Source organism: Larimichthys crocea, chromosome VII (assembly GCF_000972845.2).
Source record: "Larimichthys crocea isolate SSNF chromosome VII, L_crocea_2.0, whole genome shotgun sequence".
Taxonomy (NCBI): Eukaryota; Metazoa; Chordata; class Actinopteri; family Sciaenidae; genus Larimichthys; species Larimichthys crocea.
This window is the reverse complement of record NC_040017.1, coordinates 17,721,289-17,748,048: the sequence shown is the minus strand read 5'-3', so window position 1 is coordinate 17,748,048 and position 26,760 is coordinate 17,721,289. Positions and strand designations below refer to the sequence as shown.

At 41.1% G+C, this 26,760-nt stretch overlaps 2 protein-coding genes across 2 annotated transcripts in view; one reads left to right on the top strand and one right to left on the bottom strand.

The window, feature by feature from the left end:
* Positions 1-31: 31 nt before the first annotated feature.
* col26a1 (collagen, type XXVI, alpha 1) lies at positions 32-23,487 on the bottom strand. The gene is made up of 15 exons (XM_019252845.2): positions 23,370-23,487; positions 21,003-21,087; positions 20,707-20,829; positions 20,123-20,226; positions 8,201-8,262; positions 7,594-7,720; positions 6,997-7,101; positions 6,764-6,892; positions 4,322-4,396; positions 3,929-3,981; positions 3,780-3,842; positions 3,293-3,328; positions 3,168-3,212; positions 3,007-3,091; positions 32-2,288 (listed from the first exon to the last, which is right to left on the bottom strand). Exons 1-15 carry the CDS (start codon positions 23,485-23,487, stop codon positions 2,149-2,151), a joined length of 1,350 nt encoding a protein of 449 aa, XP_019108390.2. The 3' UTR covers positions 32-2,148.
* The window catches only part of srprb (SRP receptor subunit beta), a 5,028-nt gene continuing 1,589 nt past the window's right edge, over positions 23,322-26,760 (top strand). Inside the window, exons 1-6 of the mRNA XM_019252848.2 lie at positions 23,322-23,630; positions 23,964-24,058; positions 24,158-24,235; positions 25,014-25,096; positions 25,644-25,780; positions 25,876-25,930. Coding sequence (XP_019108393.1) covers positions 23,486-23,630; positions 23,964-24,058; positions 24,158-24,235; positions 25,014-25,096; positions 25,644-25,780; positions 25,876-25,930 — 593 coding nt within the window. The 5' untranslated portion in view covers positions 23,322-23,485. The remainder of the gene's footprint in view (positions 23,631-23,963; positions 24,059-24,157; positions 24,236-25,013; positions 25,097-25,643; positions 25,781-25,875; positions 25,931-26,760) is intronic.

The window sequence follows — 26,760 nt, the reverse complement described above, 5'->3', positions numbered from 1 at the left end:
TGCAATAAAGTGGATGACTCTACCAAATGAGTCCCTTTGTTGTTGTGACTTTAATCTCGCTTCAATAATCAACACAGATAAATATCTGCTGAGCACAGTGTTTGGCAAATGAAAAACAACAAAGCACACCTGAACATTGTTTAGTATAAAAGATAATGAAACATGCACAAGACTCGACAACACAGCTGCATTTAAAAGATTACATCAATAAAAAGCCGTCTGTGACATACGATAAGTGATCAGAGACTGAACAGGCAGGTTCATCTCTTCTGCAAATAAGAACGAGGAAATCGTTTGACATTTCAGGAAAGACATTTGATTGCTTTCTTGCAGAGAGTAAGACAAGAAGATCGATACCACTTTTATGTTAAATATAAAGCTAGTTACCTTAGCTTAGCACAAAGACTGGAAACAGGTAGAAACAGCTAGCTCGACTCTGTCCAAAACTAACATCAGTCTTGTTTTGTTCTTGTTTGATCTGTACAAAGAACTAAATGTACACAGGTGTTACGTGACAAATTTTTGGGTGCAGTGACTTATGCGGATATGCGGGTAGAACAGGACAAACAGGAAAATTTCCAATTACTACGACTAGGGAGTCTTCATGCAATATCCAAAACAGATCACGACCTTTAATAACCTTGTAACAATAATAAATGAGATTCTTTTGTAGCAGTTCACACATGAATACAATGTTAACACACCTGTTTGTCCTTTCTGGCTTCAAACACAGTAGTTCAACATGGCAGACTCCGTGAAAGAGGACCTGCAACGTGTCTGTAGATATAAAAGTCTCATTCTAAGATAATTACCTTATTTTCAGTTGATAAAAATTGTAGTTAAGCATATGACTTTTTAATTACTCTCTCTAAATACTCTCTAAATCTCACACACTGGAGCAAACTATATAACTAGTGTTTATATTGAATTTTATTTAGATATAACTATCAGCAATGAGCCTTTTTCCAGTTGTTTTCTTACTTCTTTTCACCAGATCGGTTCTCTAAATCAAATTATAGGCCTCAATAAGAGGCTGACATGAACAGTTTTCACACTTGGTTGCTTAAAACTTTAGTATGAATGATATGATATGATCGCAGCATTGTTGCGAGTGCTGGCTCAAGGATTCTGATATTTTTACTGTTGGTTTTCCGTCTTGGTGCTAAGCTAACCAGCTGCAGACCCCAGTTTGATATTTAGCGTACAAACATGAGAGCGATATTAATCTAAGTCTTGGAAAGAGAGCAAATGAGCTTAGATCCCAAAATGCCAAACAATTTCTTTTACATATGAACCAGGTAATGGAGAAAACAAAGATTGTACCAGACATGGTCAACGCTTTAGCCAACAAGCTTGGTCTCTCAGAGACTCATTATACAATAATCATATCAGTTTGGAAACAAATCTCAGAGGCAGTCAAAGTAATATTGTCACATGAAGGTGCACTGGAGCCGAGCCGAGGTTTACAGTTTCCAGGACAGAACTCAACTGTTTCAGTATCTCCCTCCTTTAGCTTTCCAGATGTGCGCTCTCCAGATGCTATTCATTTCATCTAACTTTATTTTAAGCAGATATTCTTGGCAGCTTGTCATGTCTTACCTCAGCTTTAACAAGGCAACCAGAGAGAGACAGAAAGAAGAGAAAGGAAGAAATATGTTTGACAGGCTAACACGAGACTAACCCCGAGGTTGTTCCAAAAATGTGTTTGACACTAAATAGTATATTTTGGGTCCAGCTCTCGGGAACTCACATCGCAGCCTGAGGAGCTTTGCAACATCAGCCAAGGAAACTGATGTGTTTACTAGGCAGTGTTTTATCTGAGGAAAGGAAGATGCCAAAACCTTCATAACACTTTATGAGATAATATTTCATTGTACAACGTTGTTCAATTGCTGCTGCGGGTTATGTAGGATCATGCAGCAGCAGGGTCAGGAAGGCTAAAAAAAAAGCCTTTAATGCGGATGAAATGCTCAACATCTCATGTCTGCAAAGAGCTTTGTTTGTACAGCAACAGACAATAATAATGTGACAATAATAAGCAAATAAAGTGTAATAAAACAGGTATAAGAAACGTGATATAAACAAACAAAAAAATCAACCTCATCCGTCACCATTATACACATACATACAGAATATTAGAGTATACTCTTAAAGAGGAGCTCGTCTGTGTCTCTCCTCCAGTACTGGACTTTGAGGAAGGCTTTGAACAGGCTGAAGGCGCTTGATCTTTATGGCAGGGAAAGACAGGGGGTCCGAAACGCTGCCAAATCCAGATCCCTCAGAGTTGTCTGTGTGAAGACACAAAAGACAGAAAAACAATCTTCAAATGCTGCTTTAAAGAAACAGGTTGACATTGTTGGGGAATATGCTTATTTGTGCTGCGGAGCAGAGTCAGATGAGAAGATCGATACGTCTCTCACGAGTGTTCATTAAATATGAAGCTACTGCCAGAACTGACTGGAAACAGGGTGAAACAGCTAGCCTGGCTCGAAGGTAACAAAATCTTCCAACAACACAAGTATAGCTCATTAATTAACAAATTACTGTTAATTAACATCTCTCATAATCATCATTTGTTCAATACATACAAACACCAAAGAGGAAAAACAATATTTATGTGTGGGACTACTCTTTGGCAGGGAGCAGTAACCTCTTAGTATGCTGGCAGCTGCTCAATGCCAAGAAATAATTCAGCACAAGACCCAAATAAAACAGAAAATAGTTTGTACAGATTAAACAAATGAGATATAACATGTTGAGTGATCTTTAGAGCTCTGCTAGGTGACACTTTTATCAGAGCCAGGCTAGCTGTTTCCCCTTGCTTCCAGTCTTTGTGCTAAGCTAAGTTAAGTGCAGATATATTTACAGTGGCATCAATCTTCTCGGGTAACCCTCCGCCAGAGAGTGAATAAGCGTATTTCCGACGCATGTCAAACTATTCCTTTAACATAATCATTCAGAGGGTCTGGAAAAATGTTTTTCCTCCACTTCTGTTTTTCTGCTCACCATGAATGCCGATCATGTGCTCCAGGATCAGGACCCTCTCGGCCAGGATCTTCAGGGCCTCCCTGAGCTGCTGCACGGCCTCGCCCTGGATAACACCATCGTGTTCTTTTAAAGCCATTTTTCAAATGAGCTCAAGAGGAAGAAATACAAACGTCTCTTACCTCATTCAAGCCTTCTCCCGGCTCTCCTTTCAGCCCTGGTGCTCCCTGTGAAAACACAGAATAACCTTGTTATCTCTGCACTGTGTGTGGGTGTGTTCAATGCAACACAATAACCTCATACTCACAGGTAGACCATGCTCGCCTATTACACCTGGAGGCCCCTGGTAGGGAGAGAACAGAGAAAAATAATTTAGGACTCTGCTGCTCACACACACATTTCACCGGCCTGCATTCTTTATCCCCCGTGCTAATCTGCCTCTTCACCAGATCTCCAATCTTAAATCATGCTAGTAGAGGAAGGGGATCAGGTTTAAAGACAGAGGCCCTCTAGAGAGCCGGATAAAAGAGGGGACCGCCTGATTAGTGAGGCCTGGCCTTGAAGAGAGAGAGAGAGACAGAGAGAGAGAAAGAGAGAGAGAGAAGGATTAGTCACGGCTTGGAGTGCATCTTTGAAGAAAAGCTTGTTCACCTTTAATGTGTTTAAGATTGCATGACAGCGAGGACCATTTACAAACCGTAAGAACAAAAAGCATTTTGATAGTTCATCACGTTCAAATATGTTCAGCCAGCCTGCTAATCCAATAATGAGGATGATTTTTAAAGCAGCCTCACCCTTTCCCCTGGATCCCCTTTAGGTCCAGCATCCCCTGGCTTTCCAAGGAGGCCTTCTTTCCCCTAATGTCAGCAAAACAGAAGGGCGTGGATTAATTATAATTATGTTTGTCGTGCATTGACATTTATATCGATCAACAGATACTCACATCTTGTCCTGGCAGGCCTGGTATCCCTGCTGGTCCTCTCGGTCCTGGAGGGCCTGTAGTGTCACACACGTAAGGCGAGGTTGGATGTTAAAATGTTTAAATTTGACTCCAACTGTTGTGCAATGTCAAAATTCAATTCAACACAGTTTAATTTAATTCAGAATTATAGTCGTGTGAGAGAGATTTTATAAAATAAACACATGATTAACCAGTTGACTCTCAAAGTTCTCAACGTTTCGCTAAAAATTTCCCTTTAATGGAGTAACTTTGACGATGTTATTGTGCGTGCTTTTTCTGACACGTTATCCTGCGCGTATACATGAATGTAGGACAAGCCGTGGTTCTGTGGTGTCCCCTTCCAACCTTTAGGCATGAAACAGCTGATACTCATACCTGAGGGGCCGACGGGACCAGTTGGACCACGGGGCCCGACTACAATTTGAGTAGCTTCATGGGCGGAGATCTCCTCTGGGAAAAACATAGAAACAAATATTGAGTTTCATGTTTGCACAAAAGATAACAGAGACTCTAACAATGGATTAACAATAATTAAATAATCGATGAACAACAGTGTTATAGCAAGAGGTGGATTTACAGTTCATCATTTAAATCATGTTTTAACCTAATAAATAATCTGTTGATGTGTTATTGTTTCACTGAGAAGCAAACAGATGTTACATTTTACTCTATGCTATACTCTGTGCGTTCATTGTCACTGAAGTGACTCATAGGCTGCAACACAGCAGTCAGCCAATTACATGTGAAAATTGCCAAACTCTCCATGACTGCATTGGTGCTGGTCAACAAAGCTCTGACGCTGGATATTTGTGTGATAAATGTTTCATTCGACTCTACAACTTCTTTTTAATATAGTCTCACAATAAAAACATCAAGACAAATCAAACAAATGTGAACATTTTTTTCTTCTTCTGGCAAAGCTGCTAACCTTCTCTGTCTCACTCACACACCTACGCACACTTTGTTCACTCTTAAATGAACAGCTCTAAATATAAAAACGCAAACGCAGCAGATTTAAGGACACACTAGGACCTGATTACTGAAGTCACACTCGTGGATGAGGACTCTGCACGGAGCTGCACGGAGGTTTTGTCGTTTCACAGTTTTGTCAAATTAACAGGAGAGCAAACGTGGTCGCTCATGATGCATTTTGGACACACACAGCTGGATACTACATCAGCCTCTGCTGCTGTGAGTCTGCAGTTACAGACTCTCTCTCTCTCTCTGTGTCTTGAGAGTGTCTATAAAATCTATGTTTGGATTTCCAGTACGCCTGTTGGCTGTATCCATCCATACACCGATACCTCAGGGGGTGGGCTCCTTTTTCCAAAGTAACAGAAGAGTTAAGACATCAAGGGGTCACCAGCCAGGCTACAGAGTTTCATCAGCAGTCAACAGTAGGATTAAATCCAGTGTGATCGACAAGAACAGCCGGTCACACTAAAAAAGTGGTCCCATTTAATGGAGCAGTAAATGCTAGCACATGATCTCTCTTCATAGAAAACATTCAGCAGGAGGAAGCCTTGTTCTCAGCATGTAGCATATTTCAAAGTATGCTTGTAAGTATAAATTTTGTTTGCAACCACACTTCCACTTCCTCTCCACTTTAACATATGCTCAGAATCAGTCTTCCCCTGTGTTGAGACAGCGCTGTTACATTATGGCTACAGTCCACAGAAAGGGTCTTGAAGGAGCAGATTTCCCTCTGGAACTAATTTTCTAATGTTACAGTCTCCTCAAGCCTGGCTGCCTCCCCAAGAAACTCCACATGAGTGGCAGACTATCTCCCTCCCTCGTTCATAGCTAGCCCAGATTTTGGCTCTGGGCCGTGGCCTGTTCCCCCAAACGCAGACTGTTGTGCTGACAGCTAACAAATTAGGCCTGATTTACAGCCAGTTGGCCCCCCTCAGCTTACATGGTCCCACAGACCCAAATCTACATAGTTCCAGACCCGCAGACACAGTCCCGGGCTCAGAAAGGCAGACGCAGCCAAAAACCTAATCAGAGCCAGCAGTCCTCATGAGGTAATGATTATAGCATGGACTTCTACTGCCTCCCTGTGGCAGAAACCTGAGTTTTTATGTGAGAAATGTAGCTTTTTGCACAGAAGCTCTTTCTTCTTCTTGTGTATTCCAAACAATTACTTCAACATTAAACAGACTAAACATGTTTGATTGTACGGAAGACAAAGAAGTGGATAAGATCAACGACAGATGTCTCGATATCTATTCGTCTTTTTAAAAACCACCATAGCCAATTTTGTGATTTATATCTGGATATTTGGCGCCATTGTTGTTGTTGTTGGTGGTGGTGCAGTAAACAGTGGCCCAAGCAGCAGCAAAACACACGGAAACGATTACACTAAATCTAAGCCAGCCCGAAGAAAAACAATACTCTCTCTCTACAAATCTGAGCCTGGCACTAAAAAACTAAAGACGTATATTTCTCACTTAAACACTTGCAGCATGTTTTACCTTCCACCTGTGCCCCTGGCCGGGGGGTTCATGTTCTGCCTGACAAAATGATTGCAAGGAGAACAAAAGGACGAACATAATAGATGAGATATGAGAGTATGTGAAACTGGTGAAGCACATGACTCATTGTAGGATGAACTGTGAAAATCGACCTGTGGTTTTGGCATCAATTCATCATCCAAAAACTGAATGCTTGAAAGGTTTTACAATTGTTCTTGGGTCAGAATTCACCCATGTGTGTCAGATCTATTTCTATTATGTTCTCATTTTGAGGCAATCTGGGACGATTTAGCCCTAAGTCACTGTAAAAGAGTGAATTTGGAAGGTGGCCTCGTCCGCTCACCTTGATTGTCCACACGAAAAACATCTCCTCGCTCTCGGATAGGAGAAAAGCTCGGCCCTGGAGGACCCGGCACACCAGGAGGGCCGGGTAGACCTATTTCTCCAGGCAGGCCTCTGTCCCCCTTCGCTCCTGAGCACAAGGTAAAACACAAAACAATCAATCAATGAAACAGTTGTGTTAAATCAGCATTTTTTAAATAAAAAGTATCCTCAAATTACACTTTTTTATTTTACCGATGGGTCCAGGGAGGCCTGCTCTTCCAGCTGGGCCCGGAGGTCCAGCAGAACCTGGAAGCCCCGGTGGTCCGATGGGCCCTGGAGGCCCTCTGCCTCCTGGTGCTGCAAAAGAGAGAGATAGTCAGAGTCAGGTTAAGGAGGAACAGTTCACTGCAACTCAGTTTGAAAACAGTGACATATGTGACAAAGTGGAGGCAGGGGGTGTAATAAAAGACAAATTTGCATGATAGGAAAGACTTATAGGAACTACAACTCAGAATAACTCTTCGATTTTTGTTGTTTTCTTTATTAAACTGTTTGAGTATCTCTTTGCTCTCCTTGCTGCATCTCAATGTCCCACCAAACTACTGAAGATGCTACAGTAAATGAATAATAAATGAGTGACAAATAAATTAAATGTCTATTATATTCTCCAACAATCTATCATCCATCTAATTATGTTCAGTCTCGTCTTATAATGCTGTGTCTTATTGTATCTTGTCTTATAACGTGACATTACGTAATAAGACATTAAGATATGGACAAAACACTTTCTGCACTTCAATATCTCCTCTACATATTTCATAAAGCATGGTTTTTATGTCGTGTTAACACCTGGCGGCAGGTACGGCGGCAGTCCTATAGGAGTGGGTTGGGGTGCGTCCACCTCGTTATACGTTGAGCCCTCTGGTAAACTGCTGACTGTCGGCAAGGATGAACGTCCCTCTTCTAACATCTTGATCTGGAAACAAGAGCAGCAGACTTCAGACACATCTGCACTCTGGTATGCATGAAGTAATCTGTGTACAAATGCTTACAATCAAACTGTTCAGGGCACTGGCAGACTACATGACCCCATATTGTAGCATGTAGAGGAATCTCTGAAATATATATCTTTATGCCAGTAGTGTGCACATTCATCCACGATTAGTCACAAGTTAAAATCTCATGGCAAGAGGTGAAATGAATGAATCAAAAACTCCAAATGTGGCTCCAATAAATTGATATATAGGACACAAGGTGTGGACCTCTTTTAGCTCTGGTTCTTCAGCCTGTTTCTCTCAGGATTCAACATCAAATTATCTTTTTATTAGAAATGAACCTGCCTCCTGCAAGAAGAGCCTAATTTCTGAGGAGGTACATGGTGTAAAAAGTTTGTAAAAACACTGATTCATAGGATAAAGAGAGGCTTGTAGGGATGGATCAGAGGAATCGTCTTTACCTTTGATTCGATGGCATTTATTCTGCTGTTCATGTCAGTGAAACTGGTGCAGTTCAGACACTCTGTAAGAAAGAAAGACAAGAATTTCCACAAAAACAGTGAGACAAGCATACAGATGACTTCTTCTCCATCTCCATCTGTCTATTCCTTTCTCTCGCTCTCTCTGCCTCGTCTCTTTCATCCCTGTTTCTGTTTTTTCATCCTGGCACCATCAGTAGTATCCCCCTATCTCACACCGAGCTGGCCAGGCCAAGATACACAAGAGCAATGTCCATCAAACCAGACGCAGGAATTTATTAGAAATTCCTCCTTAAATCATGTCACTCACGCACAGAACAAATATTATTGGACCTCTCGACACACACACACATAAGCCTGGCACACACACACTTACTAGTCTACTGACTCTGCATGTTTTCTGTCTGTCTGCCCACTCACAGTGATGGCCTATATGCCCATATTCACATCCTCCTCCAGATACCAAAAACCAAAAGGCATTAACAGCGTGTAGCACATGGAAACGCAAATAAACACAGATTTACACCCAGAGAAACTCAAACACACACACACACACATACACACACACATACACACACACATCCACCATCCACATTCACTACCATTTCCAAATGTCTGCAAGTAAAATGCACATGTGCAGACATTTAATCTAACAAAGGATGGTTGTCTTCACAGCGTTAAAGTGTAATTCAAAAGATGAAGTCTCTGTCTTTGTCATCAAATCCCAGCAAAAGACCAATAACAAATAAATTATCTAACAAATCATAGATATATGGGAGCATGCTAAGAACATATCCATATGTAACCGAGCTACAAATTACTGCATTGCCTTCAAATATCATGAATCTGAACTCCGACATAAGAAGAACTATGTATATGAAGTGTATTAAAGACATTGGTAGCTTTACACACACTGTATGAATCTGTATGCATATTCAGGATTTCAACAAGAGTTGGATTTGGACCCAGCATGCCTTTTGTCAGGAACGTCACACCCACAAATAAAAGGGCGGGTCTCACAGACAAAGCTTGTTGAATATTTTCATGTATGGTGCACATAAAATTATACTGCTGACTTTGATTTCAAATAAGCCACCAACAGTCTTAGACTGGCATGGTAATATTCAACTTTTTACCCATGTTTGACGTACTGGTTCAGAGGAAAACTGGTTTATTTTATCATATCCATTTCTTGCTTATGTAAGACCTAGAATATCTAATATATTCTGGAAGAAACCAAGGAATGATGGTTGAATGCTAAAGGAGAGGTTTTGTTGTCTGTAATACTATAATTATTTTATACTTTTCATCTTTTTGATGATCCAGCAGTCTGTGTAGCCAAAGCCTGATTCCTCTGTGCCACAGACACATCAATGAGCCACACATGCTCCTTCATTATGATGAATATGGGCACCGCAGATTAAAGATGAGTCAACCCAACATATAACATCCTGTTCCTGCAAATACTCAACAGCCTAGCACGCAAATTGTGTATTCATCCGCAGGAGAGCCGCAACCCTCACAAACTGTCAGCTTCGATGATAATGTGATGAACTTGTTTGTTGCTACATCGAGCAGATATGGAGAAACATTATAATTTGAGTTTCTAGTGCAATATTCACCCTGTTCATGGTCTCCACATACTCCTGAGGAAAATATCTGGCTCATTAGCTGCTAAATGCGCCACTTTCACCAGCTAGTCACTAACTTTGTCTGTCTGCCGTTTGGTGTTGGGCTGCTACAAACAACAATGATGAGATGAGCAAGCGAGAGTGTAACAAAACAGTAAAGTTGTGGCTGTAAAAGCAAAAGCACAATGAGCTGAAAGAGACTCAAACGCCTTTGACATCACATGTAGTAATTTATTGTCGCTGATTATATCAGCTTTAAATATTTATCTTCAGTAGGAAGCAACAACTTTGAGACTGAGGGGCCACAGACAAGGTAGCAGAGTCTGCAAGTATTTAGAGACAGACGAAGGCATTGTTCATTTTGTTTTTTGTTTTTTTTGTAGCAACTGTTGACAATAAACAAAATATTGAATGATGCCAGTGTTAACACTTGGAGGTCGGAAATGCACTTTTTGCTTATTTTTTTTAGGTTTCTTTGTTTCATTTTTGCTGTTTTCACCGGCAAAATATTTATGTGCACGTGTCTTATTGAATATCTTGTTTGCCAGCAGCTTTCTATTTTGAACACTTTTGTCATCTCTCTCACAAATTATACTCCCACTAAACCCACACGTACCTATACATTCCTCGCTGTACTGCAATTGTGGATGTTTTTACAAAGGCTGTAATCCAGAAGTGAAAACACAACATAGCACAGTTTCATAGAAAAACAGTATTTGTTCTAAATCTGAGCCGTCTTCTGGTCTATGGCCCATAAGAAGTCTGGAATGTCAGCTGTCAGTCCCACAGACGGGACCCACCCACATTGTGGTCATAGCGGGGATACCTAGAACGAGGAACAACTGGTGCTCATAAATATCGCAACAGCAAAAATGACCCAAACAGCTCTGGTTTGCCTAAATCGTCGTCTCTGACCGCAGCACACAGGGAACTAATGGCAGCTGCTGAGGTTTCTGCTTGACTGAAATAGGACAGGGGTGTGTAACGTCTGTACCATGTCTGTGTGTCTGTCTACAATCTAGTACATCCAGTACAGTGGTCTATCGGACTGCGTGGGTGTGGTTTCTCAATGCCTCATTTCAACATCTTGAATCTCTCGCCCTGGAGCGCAGCCACAAGCGGAAACAACAATCAACAGCTCAACCCGAAACACATTCCTCAGGATCCATCAACCCAAATACTGAGAGCTGTTCGAGGGATGAGGCCACAATGACCCCACATGAGCGGTTTGTTGTGACTTACTGCACTGATTTCTTTAGCGACTACACCAAAGATGTCAAAAAGCACAATGAGAAGAGGACTGTGGGTAATCATGGGCTTCACAATGTGAGAGGACTGATGAGTTGATATGCCTTCATCTCCCCCACAATTATTCATCAGCAGCCCAGAGGAAGTCTCCACCCTCTGACACTCTTTCTCTCTTATACACAATACATCAATCAGTGATGCATTCCAAGAGTTATTTCACGATGATGTGGTGACATTTAGTTTTTAGCCATGGTAGCAGTGTGGGAACGGCAATGTTGGTTGGAAAGATCCAACTATTCAATGGACTGCCATGAGATTTTGCAGATATTCATAGTTCCCATAGGGTGAATCCTGATGTGTCAGGTGATCCTCCGACTTCTCCTTTGCTGCCACAGTGAGGCTTATATTTGTGGTTTTGAGTGAAATGTCTCGATAAATGTTGAATCGATTGTTATCAACTTTGGTACGCAGATTATTGCCCACCTCAGGATGAAGTATAATAATTTTGTTGATCCTTTAACTTAGCAAAAGTAAAAACATTCCCATCAGCATCAGTTGTACTCTATCTTTAGTCTGAGTTAGCAAATACATAACTTTAAGCCTGGCCATGGACATTTTAACATGGGGGCTTATGACGATTGAGTCGTTCTGTAGCCAGCCTCAAGTGGACGTTTGAGGAACTGCAGTTTTTTACACTTCTGCATTGGTTTCACTTCACAGCCTCGGAGTTTGCTGCTTGATTTTTACTCACTTTCACTCAACCTTTCAACAAGCTTAACATCAAATGTCGTGTGGAGGAGGGACTGATGGTAACAGTGTCGTACTTGGGGCTCACCTGGTAGAACATGTGCCTCATGGACAAAAGGCTAAATCCTTGCTGCAGCAACTCAAGTTCAACTCTAGCATGCTGCGTGTTGTCCTCTTTCTTACTCCTCAAATTAAGGTAAAAAATGCCCAACGCCCAAACAATTGCCAGGTTCAGAGTGCGGCATGTTTAGTAGCTGCTTTCTTGTATGGTGGTGGTCCATCATTTTCTGCTCCTCTGACACAAAAATAAAGCTACACCAGGACCACCCTTCACTGCTAATGAGCTAACTTGTCCAATCTTCAGCGAGAGCCAGATATAAACCAGTCATGTCTTATTATGTCATAAACACAAACCACAGGAAAACAGAGATGTGAACCAGAGCAAAACAACTGCGTTTTTTAGGTGGCGGGGCGGGATTTTCGTTCCTACGGTTGGAATTTAATTATGTTGGGTTAGAAAACCAAACTTCCGCTGTGCTCGAGCTGATGTTTAGAACGGGACCACAGCTATAGAGTCTGTTTGGATCCATAATTACACCATGGCAACATAAGACAGGGTTATTTTTCTTGGATTGTACTCAGCTCATGGGAAAGATTCAGAATTGTGTTGTCTTTAGTGGGAAGCCAAACAAACAGGGAGAATTGGGAACTGTTTCTGCCAAAGAGAAGAGAAAGGAGGATTTTATTGTTTGAGCGTTTTTTCAGCTGCTACATCTTGTTCGATATTATTGGAGATACACAGAAAATTAGGCCAAGACGAACATTTCATCATTTTTAAAAAATGTACAAATGCATGTATTGCAGGAACGATTTAGCAAATGCAGTGTTACTAGACAAAATGATTTAAAATGACCGCAGACACAGAATACTTTAACCGCAGAAAAATGCAATTAATAAAACTCAGATCAGATTGCTGGGTAATGCAGCATGCAAATGGATTACATGCCCATAAATAACATGATACAGAAGCAAAGCTGATGTTAGTCTTTTCTGATAAGCTCAATCGTTAAGTCTGGTGATGAAAACTGAAAGACCAGAGCAGACTGGCTGCTCTGGATCAAACGCCCTCCAGGCGAAGTACAAAGAGAGAGAGAGAAAATAAGATTAGAAACTCTTGGAAAATAAATCTTCATTTAAACACCAGAGGAACCAAAACAAAGAGCATATTTCATCTCGGGCAAACTACAAAAACACCAAGCAGTTTAATGAATCATCGCTTCCATTATTGTACTGATCTGCAGTATAAAACAGCACAAGATATTTTGGCAACAGTGTAAGTCAGACTGTGGGCATCATCTGTTTAGAGAGCTGCATTTCCTACATTAGTACTGGATGTAGATCAAAGAAATCACTCGTTTTCTTGCAGTTTTTTCACACACACACACACACACACACACACACACACACACACACACACACACACACACACACACACACACACACACATAGACAGACAGACAACCTCAACCACAAAACTAACCATGACGCACACAGCTGGGGACAGTCATTTTTCATTGCCACTAAATACTTGTTCTGTCTGTGTGTGTGTGTGCAGGACGGAAGGATGATGTATTAAAACATCTTTTTGGACCATCTTAAGAGTCGCTGTCACATCCCCAAGATACACGGACACAAGTGTGTGAGCTGTGTACGTGTGTGTGTGCAGACCACAGTCGGCCTCCAAGAGCTGGCTACGTCCCAGGAGCCTGTTGTGTGTCTGCCCCAGCCAGCAAGTGGTCAGCTATTGCTGGCATGGAGAACAGCTGGCACAGACACACATGCAGACACACACACACATGCAGACACACACACTCCTACTGTCACAAACTCTCTCACTCACTAAATCACACACCCACTTTGACTGCGGTGGCTGGTGGAAGACTGTGAACGGAGCGTTTTTGTTTTTTTTCTTGAAAACCAAAATGTCTAGTAGTCCCACAGTGAGACCATTTAGTATTCTTCATCGTAATGCCAACTGACAGGCCACACACAATTTCTTCAAACTGAAGCTTTGCAACATTTTACAAGGAAGAAACACTTGAAACTTAAGGGAATTTATCAAAAAATTAGAAGCATAGAGTGATTATCTCATGCAAAAGAAGATAAGACCACAAAATCACCGCTATTAATCTGACATCCCTCTTTACAAAATAGTGCTACTCCACAGGCGTAATCATGAAACAATGACAGGCTGAATCTCTTCCAATCTCAGAGTACTCCTAATTTCTCTGTCATTCCCTCATGCTACCAGAATGCATCCACTCATCCCATCATGCTGCATCATCGGGCCCTTCGGCCAAAACACAAGCACACACCGCTCTGGTTGCCGAAACACTAGCAACACATCGGTCACAGTTCAAGATGAATGGCCCTGCTGGTGCACAGACATCATCGTCATGCTATGAAATGGTGCTGTGTGAATTTTGTGAAGAGAAGGAGACAATCGCACAGGGATTTTTGATGCTTTTGCAGCTGTCTCTGATGAAACGGGGGGACTGAGAATGTTGACAATTGCTGCAATTGCTATTTCATAATTGAAATATAGTTATTGTTGGAGCTAACTACTAAAAATACAGAACTCTATGACTTATGATGTCCTGGAGCTTGTTGTGCAAAAAGATTGGTTGATCAGCTCAGAGAGAAATATCCCAACTGTTGGATGCATTTTTTTGGAATAAACATTCATGACCTCCTGAGGATTAATCCCAGTCTGCACGGTGGTGGTTGGCACTGTCGCATCACAGCAAGAAGGCTCCTTCCATCTGTATCTTCTCCCTGTGTCTGTGTGGTTTCTCTCAGGGTAGTCCGGCTTCTACTGGTGAGCCAAATTGCCCATAGGTGTGAATGTGAGCGTGAATAGTTTGTCTCTATGTGTCAAGCCTTGTGATGATTTGTCCAGGGTGTACTTTGCATCTTTCCCAATGCTAGCTGGGATAGGTTCAACCCCCCCATGACCCTGATAAGGATAAGCAGTTATGGAAAGTGGATGGACTTTTCATCGCGTGCCACCAGCAGGTTGCCATCTTTGGTTTCAAGTGAAATGTCTCAACACTATTAGATGCCTTTTGAAGTCTGGCACAGACGATAATGTAATGAATCAGGTCAGGGTTACACTCCTCTAGTCCCATCATCGACATTCCCATCAGCCTCAGCTGCATTTTCTGTTTAGTGCTAAGTAAACGGACTGTATAGCACCCTTCTCATCTTCCCGACCACTCAAAGCGCATTTACACTACAGATCTCACACACATTCATACACTGCAGGCATTGGCTGCTATTGCAAGGTGCCAAACAGCAATTTTGGGTTCAGTATCTTGCCACTTTGACATGCAAACTGGAGGAGCTGGGGATCGAACCGTTCTACCTCCTGAGCCCCTTCCGCCCCAAGTAGTAAATCTCAGCATGCTAACATGTGAAGTTTATCATGTTGCTTATATCTGCTATTAATGTGGGAAACAAGGGACTGTTAGCATTTATTCAATTCATGTTTTGTTTTGGACGTCTTAGCACCAGTTTTGATGATAAAAGCCACACCAAACAATAGTGGTTTGTTTCTTAGCAAACAAAACAAAACAAAACATGTCATATGACTTCCAAACTTGTAATTAGGAAATGTCCAGTGGGTCTTAAAAGGTATCAGACATACACACACACCCATACATGTAAATCCTCCTGGCAGCCAAAACCTAGAGATTACAACAACCTTCATGAACACGTGGCTCTTATCGACGCCAGAAATCTTTCCAGGAACCTTTTGAGGAACTTTTACCTGCATAAACAGATGTATGGAGCTGCGGACAGACGGACAGAGGAGTGAATGGACGAAAGAAGGCAAAATGATAAGGATGATGAAAGAAATGAAAAACCCGCAGAAGGAGCAGGAACAGATAGATCATCATCCATCAAGCAGATCAGACCAAGACCAGGAACAGCTGAGCTATCCCTTAGCTCACAGCAGGTCAAAGGGTACCATCTGACCTATATTTGAGCACAGCCAGGGATGTAACAGAGACATCAGTCATATCCACGCTGTGGAGATTGTAGTCTAGAGGAGCACATATGGGAAATGGTTCTGTTTTATCACTTTACTCTAAGGAGAGGAGAGCGGCAGCTCTAAAAGGACGTAGGAAGTTAGATAAGTGGAAAGCAGCAAGGAATATAGAAGATAAAGAGCCCAGCAGTGGCAAGAAAAAAAAAATCCAAGGGCAAGGCAAGGGCAAAACAGCAAAGGATGATAAAATGGAAACATGGAAGAAAGGTATTTATGAGTGATATAATATAGCTGGTGTTCTAGATAATCCCTCCAACAATGGCTTCTATCACACTTCCCTCACTTCCTCCTCGCCCAGCTGCAGCGGCGGAAACAGTGACTTTAGCAGCTTCATAGCTGTAGTATTAACAAATTAGCACATTTGACACCCTAAGCTTTACGCCACCTTTGCACTCCATTAATGAAATTCTTCGTTAACGTCACTAAAATAAAACCCAGCGCTCGCACACCCAGCATTAAACTGTGTTGAGCCTCTCTTTCTGAGCTTTTGCAGGAGATCAGAGGTTAGCGCTCTCATCGGGGGAGGTCCGGGCATTTTTTTTCTTTCAAGTTGAGGCTCCCTCATACATAGACGTTACCCACAATCCCTACTGTTAATACGATCATGTGTGCAGATAGGTGCTGGGGTGCTGCTGTGACGGAGAGAGGGGAGAAAAAGGGGGGGTGCAGGGGAAATTACGAACACATTTCTCCCAAATGTGTTCCATGCCGTCATGTGTTAGCACAACTCTGCTGAAAGCAAAATGTAAATCTTCAGATGCACTGTACACAGCCAGCACAAACCAGACTGTCAAAAATATTGACGGGTCAGGGTGTCAACTAAATGACTTCAGAAAACGCCTACTTTCCATTAGCAAACACAGAAAAATTCATGCTTCTGCGACCAGCTCCAACGTGGGGCTCGGCAACAAGCTCCATGATATAAAGGTTCAGAGGACCAAACAAAAAGCAGCAAACGCAGGAGGGCTTGTAGAAGCCAGCAGAAACAACTGTGAAAACACACACATACTGACTGATGCATTAAAACTACAGCATCACTTTCTCAGATTTGTGCAGGTTCAAATGCTAAATTATTATTATATCAGTTTATATTAGGTGTAAAATAGAAAATTGTGTACCTAAAATCCAAGGCAATGTATTCATATTGCTTGTTTTGTTCGACCAACAGTCCAAAACACAATGATTTTCAGTCTAGCATCACATAAGACAATGAAAGGCAGAAAATCCCTGCAGTTAAGGAGCTTAAAGAAGGCAGAGTTTAGCATTTCTTGCTTGAAAAATGACTTGACTTGTATCCTAAACCCTGCATGATAATGTGTGCATTGATAGCGGCGCATATTTGTCCTTCATATTTGTGTCATCAAAACAACAACTTGTCAGATCACAACAGACCAAAAATGTTTGTGCATAAACGGCTGTTCTTTGAGGTTTCTAGATGGAATAATAACAAGAATAAGACATGAAAGTCAGGCAGTAAATAATTCATGGTTCAAAAGAAGAAACAACAACAGTGTGTGCAGAGGTGAAAGGAACAAGCATCTACTCAGCTTACACACAGACAGGACTTCAACTCTATAGCCTTCGTTATGTATCTGTATCTACATCTCTGAGGCCCTCGGGGGCCTCTGAAGTGAAGCCAGAACCCCATCAAACTAAAACCAGAGGTGATGTCATCTTCATTGGTTAAGGCTGTCCTCTCTCGCTCTGATAAAGCAGCTGGCTCAAAGCCTCCATCACAGCAGAGGTGCATGTGCAGAGTTGGCAGAGTGACATAACGTTCCAAGGAAATTGAGTGTCCATGCTTAAAGAAATTGCTTGACATATTGGGAAATGCTTGAGATTGATACCACTCTGATGTCAGTATGAATCCACTGCCAACACCCAACTAGCTTAGCTTAACACAAGGACTGAAAACAAGGGGAAACAACTAGCCTGGCTCTGTTTAAAGTAACCAAATCTGCCTAACCGCACAAATTTACAAGTCAAAAACTAAAGTGCAAAGTTTTTGGACAGGGGGTGTTATAGACTGTTTTCTTCCATGCAATATTTATGCTAAGACCAATTCTGACCAAATCCGGCGCTGCAGCGAAAACACGGGTTTTCCATTCATTTAAATGGACCTGGATGGATGAGAACCTCCACAGACTTAAAGGACTCTGACTTGTTTTGACAGCAACAGCTATCTAAAAATCAAAGCAATGACGGAAACATAGACTGAAAATGACTGCCCTATAAATTCTTTAAACATTTAAACCAAAGCTTTCTTTCTCCTCCTTTGGTGTTACTGCGAAAAACAACCATTATTTCCAAGGTAATCCTGATATACATTTAGATTTCACCGACATGGAGGTTGATCTGCATGAGGAGAACCAGTCTTTGTTTCTGAGCTGTAGCCTGATCTTAGCACGGTCACGTCTGTTACAAAGACCTGGTGGAGAAGTGTCATGCTCATTAATCTCAGTGGGGCCACTTTCCCACAGAACCGGCTCTCTGCTCTGCTGCCATCTGGGCAGCTTGTAGCAGCTGGAGCCCTGTGGGACAGAAAACCTCCTCGTTACACTTCTTCTCTTCTCTTCTCTTCTCTTCTCTTCTCTTCTCTTCTCTTCTCTTCTCTTCTCTTCTCGCCAACTCTAACACCTTGTTGTTTCTTCCACACCCGTCCTAAATTTCATAACTTTCTCCTCTCTCTTTCTCCAACTCCAACTTGCTAGCTCTCAACTCCTCCACTCCTCGGTGTGAAGCAGACTGTCCAGTGACATCAGCCTCTTTAAGGTCTTCTCGCTGGCCTTCAGCCCCCCATCTCATATGGAGGTAATTTTCTCTCCTGCTCTATACCCATTAGAAGTTGCAAATACATTTTTATCAAACGTTAAATAAACAGTCAGATTACTTTTTCACACTCCTGCAACCACTTTGGTCTCAAGTGAACCATAATCTCTGGCATTACAGACTCAGAGGATATAGCTGTGTGTTAATCTTTGTGTGGAATAATATCCACGACCGGGAAATATAATGGTTTCCAAAGGCTTTGTAATGATGTCTGTGTTTATACCATTAGCATTAATGTGTGTTTTCTTAACTCGTGGTAAATCTTGCCCATCCAAATGCAACAATGAATAATTTTGCAAAATGGAACAAGGTGTGGTAATTATGACCAATAAGTAAAAACTTGCTCATTGAGGTAACTGTTAATCTTGGACAAACGTGGACAGAGCGTGCCAGTGTTTTTCAATTACGCACAAATTACTGTAACCTGCCCAAAAACATATCTACCAACTGTTACTGAGTGTACTAAATAATTTTAATAGAAAGCCATTAAAATAACTCAGCAGCCTGAAGTACCATTTTACAGACATCCACGTTTGCCAGTGTGGTTCACACACATAGACACACATATATATACTGTATATATAAACAGCAAAGTTAAGGCAGCCCCACATTAGACCTCCATCCACCCTCTCTTTCTGTTTCTTCAGGCTGACTGTGGTGTCTCGCCCCTGGGTGAATATGTTGGTCTCGGCTGGGCTCTCAGTCTGCGGTCTGTGGTATCCAGGGGCAGCGCTGCCCATCAGTAAGACGTAGACTACCTCCCACTTTACAAGGCGCCCTGCAGGACGTTCCTCTGAGCTTTTTTTTTTCATTCATTCTTTTGACTGGCAATAACTATGATGATATTCAGACTGACAGGCAAAACTGCCTTTGTGCTGTCTTCATTTAACAGAGCAGCATTTGTGTGAAGTGCACACACACTCAGTGGAACACATGTACAAAGAAAAGAGAGATATAGAGCGAGACAGTTAGCGATTTTAATCCTCCTTCCAGACACAGAAATGCCTTTATTGCACTGCTGTAAAAGAAAAAGGTACAAAACCACAGAGCACAGGATTTCTTTCAACTGTTGTTTTACTGCAGTCCGTGTTCCCAAAAGTAATCCAAAGCAGGCTTTGAATCTTAATTCAAAACAACTTTACAATCATATCAAAAGGCAGACTCCTGCACAGAAGCACGATTAGCAAGCCACCCAACTACAAGTGACTACACACCACCGAACATAAAGAAGGCACTGATGTGGGTAAAGCTACTAAGAGGACACAGATGGCCTTTATTTCAGTCCTGGAGAGACTTCATCTACAATGTTTGAGAAACATAAGAAGATAAGAAACTCACCTTCACGACACTCTTCTCCTACAAACCCTGGACAGCATCTCCACTCCAGCGCAGTGACCTGCTTATAGGCAACCTTGAAGGACGGCCTGATCACGGTCCTGTAGCTGGAGAAAACAGCACATGGTCACTGGTTTCAGGGACATATACTGGAGCTTTATGCAGAAACACACACATAGATATTATACAACCACACAGACTTGATCATATTAATGCCTCATTCTTTTTTTTTTAGCATTTCTGGGCACAGCGGAGTGTTATACTTCTAATCTACTTACATGAGCCTCTCCTGTTTCAGGGGGAATCTTTAAAATTTAGAAACTTAAGTTTATTGTTTACTGTTACTTCTGTTACTTAAGCAATGAATGCAGAGCTTTCAACAGAGTACTCAGATCATGTATAATAGCTTTAAAGTTCTGCCTATACCAACACTTTCAATAAGACACGACAGAGGCCCTGTGGCCCCCAAATCACTAAATCCACCCTTGGCCCCATGACTGATCCTGAACAGCAACAGTCTCAGCATCACAGAAACTGAGAGAGCTGACAGGAGGAAGAGGACTGAAAAGAGGGATAACTGAGGGTACCTTATGACTTTGGAGCAGGGTCCGGGCCATCGGCAGCCCTGAAACACTCTCTGCACTGTGGTTTCTGTCCCATTGTGCACCTGGCAGGACACTGTTCTGGAAACAGTGTACTGACACCAGTTCCTAAAGCAGAAATTAATTACACGATTTACACGTTTATTATTCATACCACATGAGAGAAATCAGATATAATCAATGTCAATAACGTGATAAATAAGTCAATAATATTCACCAGTAATAAATCAGGATTCAATTTTGCAGTGAAAAGGCGCCATCTCCAGTCTGTATGTGCTCACCTGAGTTGAGTACGGGACCCGGTACCTGGCGGTCCAGTGCTGCCGCTCTGTTCCGACTTGATGCGCTGCCGCTGGACAGTAATGCCTGGAAAGTGATAAACAAACCCTGTTCCCAGCGATGGACACACTAAACTTATCCACATACACAACGCGTACAGTAACGATAAAGCAGCCATCATCTCCCTTTTTTTGATTTATCCCTGACAAAAATGTCCGCAGATACCGACGATTTTCAAGTGAGTCTTGCAGTCAGAAATCCTTTGACAGAGCTACAGTACATCTGCAGAGGAATGGCGATAGAAAGTCTAAGAAACCGACACCGAAACCATGAATGAATTGGTCGTTCCGTCTTCCTGAAGAGAAACAGACCGGCCCTCTCAAGAGCCCAAAATGAATGACACACAGCCTCTTCCTATAGAATAATGCGGTTTTCTGACGTTTGACATCGTGCCGAGGAACTGAGGAGTCAAATATCCAGTGTGCGTAAAGAGCGCGCTGAGTTAGGGCTGGAGACGGAGTGCGTAAAAGCGCATCTGGTCCCGATCGTAAAACCACGACCCTTCACTTTTCATACTTGAATGTGAAACTCTCTCTTATGTCTGTTAGATACGGCATACATGGGGACGTAAGGGGGAACAAAGACAGATGAGCGATGCCATTATGATCTTACAATAATCTGATGAGGTCGTTTTCATCACTTGGTCATATATTTTTTCCTTTTGGAGAACATCTGGGGATTTCTTTTGCCAACCAGCCTGCAGATATAGTAATGTATATATAATAGCAGCACTTTAATGCTTTTAACGACACCACCCAGCCATAATTGGAGCCAGAGAGGTTTTCTTTATCTGAATATTTATATAGAGTCTATGAACCTCTTTACGCACAGAAACAGATGAAGCTGCCAACAACAGTTTGAACAATCACTATCCAAAAGGTTTCTTGCAATTAGCTGGATATGAGGGTATAAATATGGGAGCCAAGTTTAGCCAGTAAAAAGGAATAATAAAATGTCGACAAAAGTCTACATTCTTACTAATTATCTCATAATTTTGACTTGTTTGATTACCTCTTGGAAGTAAAAACATTTATTTATTATCTCATAATTCAGTTAATTATATTTTTATATCACTTTTAGTTGATTTTTTAACTAACTAACTTTGTCACATTTCTAACTAATAATTCCATTCTCAGAGTTTAGAGTTTGAAAGTAAAACTGTATTTATTATCTCGTAATTTAGTTGGAAAAACTTTTGACTGCAAATAATGTTATCCTAATACTTGTGTTATATTGATTTAGTGGTTGTCATTATCTCATATCTATCTTGGAAGTAATCATTGATCTATTATCTCATAATTCAGTGAATGATGATTTCACTGTCTAATAATGTTGCCTTAACATTTGGATGTTTTGATTTGATACCTGTTTTTAACTTATCTCATCATTTTGACCTCACAGATTAGAGTTTGGAAGTTGAAAAAAAAGATTTATTACCTCAAAATTGAGTAAGAAATACTTCTGACTATCTAATACTGCCTTGAATTTCCTTCGGGATCAATAAAGTATCTATCTACTGTTGCATAATATTGGATTATTTTGATTTAGTAGTTTAGTTTTTAACTCACTACCTCATGTTTTTGCTTAATTATCCCAATTGTCCAACAATTATTAGACTTGTTCGATTACCTGTTGGAAGTAAAAAAAATGATTTATTATCTTATAATTCAGTCAATTATACCTACTTATCTAATAATGTTGCCTTAACATTTGGATATTTTGATTTGATACCTGTTTTTAACTTATATCATCATTTTGACCTCACAGTTTAGAGTTTGGAAGTAAAAAAAAAACGATTTATTACCTCAAAATTGAGAAAATATCTAATACTGACTATCTGACTGCCTTGAATTTCTTTCGGGATCAATAAAGTATCTATCTACTGTTGCATACTATTGGATTATTTTGATTTAGTGGTTGTTTTTCAGAATCAGAATCACTTTAATAATCACAAGGGGAAATTATTTTTCAGTATACAAACAACATGTAAAAAGTATATATATTAACTCACTACCTCACGTTTTTGACTAATGATCTCATCATTTAGACTTGTTCGATTACCTGTTGGAAGTAAAAAATGATTTATTATCTTATAATTTAGTCAATTATACTTTTGATTATCTAATAATGTTGCTTTAACATGTGATTGTTTTTATTTTCTGACTCAGTAAGTCAAACCTTTGACTCATCTTCTACCTCTGTATTTTCAGATTAGTCTTTTAATGTATTTTCTGTTCCTGGGTGAAACTATCTTCAGTTGTTGTTGTTGTTGTTGGTCCTTGCTTGTTTTCCTCCCCAGGTAAACAAACCGTGCTGGTGGGCAGCGCCCCCTGCTGGGCCTTCAGGCTCCACACAGGCTCCCGCAGGAGGAAGGAGGACGTGTCCCACTCTCAGACCAGCGTGAGCGGACAGCACCGGTAGCAACATGGGCGAAAAGGCAAACGTGGAGATGGCTGAAGAAAACCCATTTGAACCGTACATTGAATCCATCCGCCAGCAGCTGGAGGACCAGGACCCCGTGTTTCTGATCGGCCTGGTCGTCGCTCTCGCGGTCGTTGTCGTCACCTGCGGTGAGAAAGTTACCGTTAGTCCTGGAGGTAGCTTAGCATGCTAAGGTTAGCTCAGCTTAGTTAGGCCTTTCAGTCGGGTTAACGTGAAAGTGGGGTCGTTTTAAAGTGTTTTTTTTTTTTAAAGCAGCACATGTTTGATAATTTATGTGAATTAAATAAATAATAAATGTTGTTTAAAAAAATACGAGGAAATAGCTGAACTAGCCAGCTAACTGCTAAAAGCTAAAGCCAACGGCTGTTAACGGCTGTCAGTTGCACCGTTTGTTCCCACGCAGATCGATCATGTTTATCGATACAAACTATATCTGTTTAACTTCTGTCTCTTTTTTTCAGTGTTTCTAAAGTACTTCCTCACCAGCAAAACCGTCCGCAGTGCCGTGCTGCTGGTCGGACTGTGTGACTCCGGAAAAACGCTTCTCTTCAGCCGGGTGAGGTGACGCCACATCAGCCACATCAGCCACGCTGTCAGTCAGTGAGTGAGTCCTGCTCAGCTGATGCTCATGTTTGTGTTCTTCATATTTTGGCAGCTGTTGTCAGGAAAGTTCAAGCGGACACAGACCACCATCACTGACAGCAGCGCTCCATACAAAGCCAAAAATGACAGGGTGAGTTCACAAAGTTTACATGAGTATTGTGTTCTCTGTACAGTCTCTCAAAGACTAAATCATGAGGTTTTAGATTCACATGTTGCATAGTTCACTGTCACTGGTTTTATTTAACTGTTATTTATACATGTGTGTGTATATATAGTGTTAAAATAGCATATTGTATAGGTGTAAAGTTTTGTTTTCTTGCTATCACTTACTATCTCACTTACCATTTAGGAGCTGCTGTAACAAAAACAATTTCCCGGCAGGGATTAGATTAGATTAGATTAGATATACTTTATTCATCCCACCACAGGGAAATGTACTTGTTACAGCAGCAGAGGAAAGTGTAGCATTCACTACAGAATTAGAAAAAAGTAGAAAAGGAAAAAAAACCCCACAATAAACAGACAGAAATATCTATAACCTACAATAAACCCGAAAAACAATCAACCTTCAAACAGACAGGTACTGAGGATAAAAGTGGCACGATATATAAAAAGAGTATTGTAATGTAAAGTGACCATAATATATAAATAATATTACAAAAGTAAGTGACCATGATGTAAATAATAACTGCAAGGTATAAATGAAATAAAATAGAAAAAAATTACAAGGAGACTACAACATGATCAGGTGGGGCAGGTGTTGTAAAGTCTGACAGCAGCAGGGATGAAGGACCTGCTGAACCTCTCCTTCTTAGACCGTGGGCGTAAGAAAGTATTTCTGATTCTGATGGGTACCTTCATTTCATCATAAACATGGTTTACAGTGTGTCTCTCTCTCCTGTACTCAGGGCTCCACCTGGACTCTGATAGACCTGCCAGGACACGACAGCCTTCGCTCGCAGTACCTGGAGAAGTTCAAATCTGCAGCCAGGTGAGACCTCGCCTGAATCAACAGACATCACTTTACGTCTAACTGATGCGTCTTGATCTCATTGTTGTTGTGGAGAAGTCGCTGAAGTTAAAGGTCAATGGTGAGGTCAGGAATGAAGGAAGAAAGTGTTCAGGAGCCTCTGATGTCTTATGCTGTATTATTTATTGACGCTTGATCAAGGAGAATTAGAGACACTCTCTAAGTTCATCAGAAGTGCCTGAGTCGGTCTCATATTCTGACGAACTCGTGCTAGTGGATAGACTTTAAACCCAAAGATAACACACAAATACTACACGCCCAGAATTAGCCAAAGAGAATGTCTTTACCCATGCAGGTGTTATTGTCAATATATTCTAGTCTGGAGACACAGATGTCTGTTTACGCAGATTGGAACATCAACAGCAAGCTATCTATTATGTCTAAAAAGGCAGCAATAGGTCTCTTTGACCCTGGGCACCACGGTGTTGAGATAGACTGGCATAGGATAGAAAATTCCATAACAATTATCACCCTCTCTCTCTCTCTCTCATCTCTCTCATCTCTCCAGAGCGATTGTGTTTGTCGTGGACAGCGCCATCTTCCAGAAAGAAGTGAGGGACGTGGCAGAGTTCCTCTACATCTTACTGACCGACACTGTGATCTCCAGGAACGCTCCAGCTCTGCTGGTGGCATGCAACAAACAAGGTTCAACAAACATTTGAGCTGCAGTCACCCAATTATCTGCACTTCTACCTCCTTTTGTTGATTTAAAAAAAAACATTATTTATTTTATTTTACAGATATCACCATGGCAAAATCAGCTAAACTGATTCAACAACAGCTGGAAAAGGAATTGTAAGTAACTGTACATCACTATATATATACACAACTACTATAATACTGTGTATTCTGTATTTTGGCTATGTTTCATGTTTACTTTAGGTAAATACCAGCAAAACTTTCACCTCAATTTCATCTTTTTTAATCGTTATTTTAAAGGTTACGTCACAAATGTTTGTATTTCTCGTGTGTGTCAAGTTAAAAGGTACAAGAAGTGATTTATATTTTAAACCACTGCTAGTACCAGATCTCTTTCAAATGGTACCTGGAGGAATCTCTGAGCATATAATACGTGAAAACAAACAAGATTTTCCTGGAGCACTTCCTGTAGTGTTTTCATTCAGTATCAGCCTGCTACATAGACACGTTCATGCATGTAGCACAGTTGTACATCCGTGATTAGTCACAAGCTAAAATGTGATGGCGAGATAGTAAGTAGAGGTAAATTGAACCGGGTTAAAGGTCCAGTGTGTAGGATTTTGTTCCATCTTCCAGAAAGAATGAGGGACGTGGCAGAGTTCCTCTACATCTTACTGACCGACACTGTGATCTCCAGAACGTCCAGCTCTGCTGGTGGCATGCAACAAACAAGGTTCACAAACATTTGAGCTGCAGTCCCCATTATCTGCACTTCTACCTCCTTTTGTTGATTTACTTAAAAAATTATTTTACTTTATTTTTACAGATATCACCATGGCAAAATCAGCTAAATGATTCAAACAAGCTGGAAAAGGAATTGTAAGTCCGTACATCACTATATATACAACAACTACTGTATACTGTGTATTGTCTTTGGGCTATGTTTCATGTTTAGGTTAATTCCAGCAAACTTTCACTTCAATTTC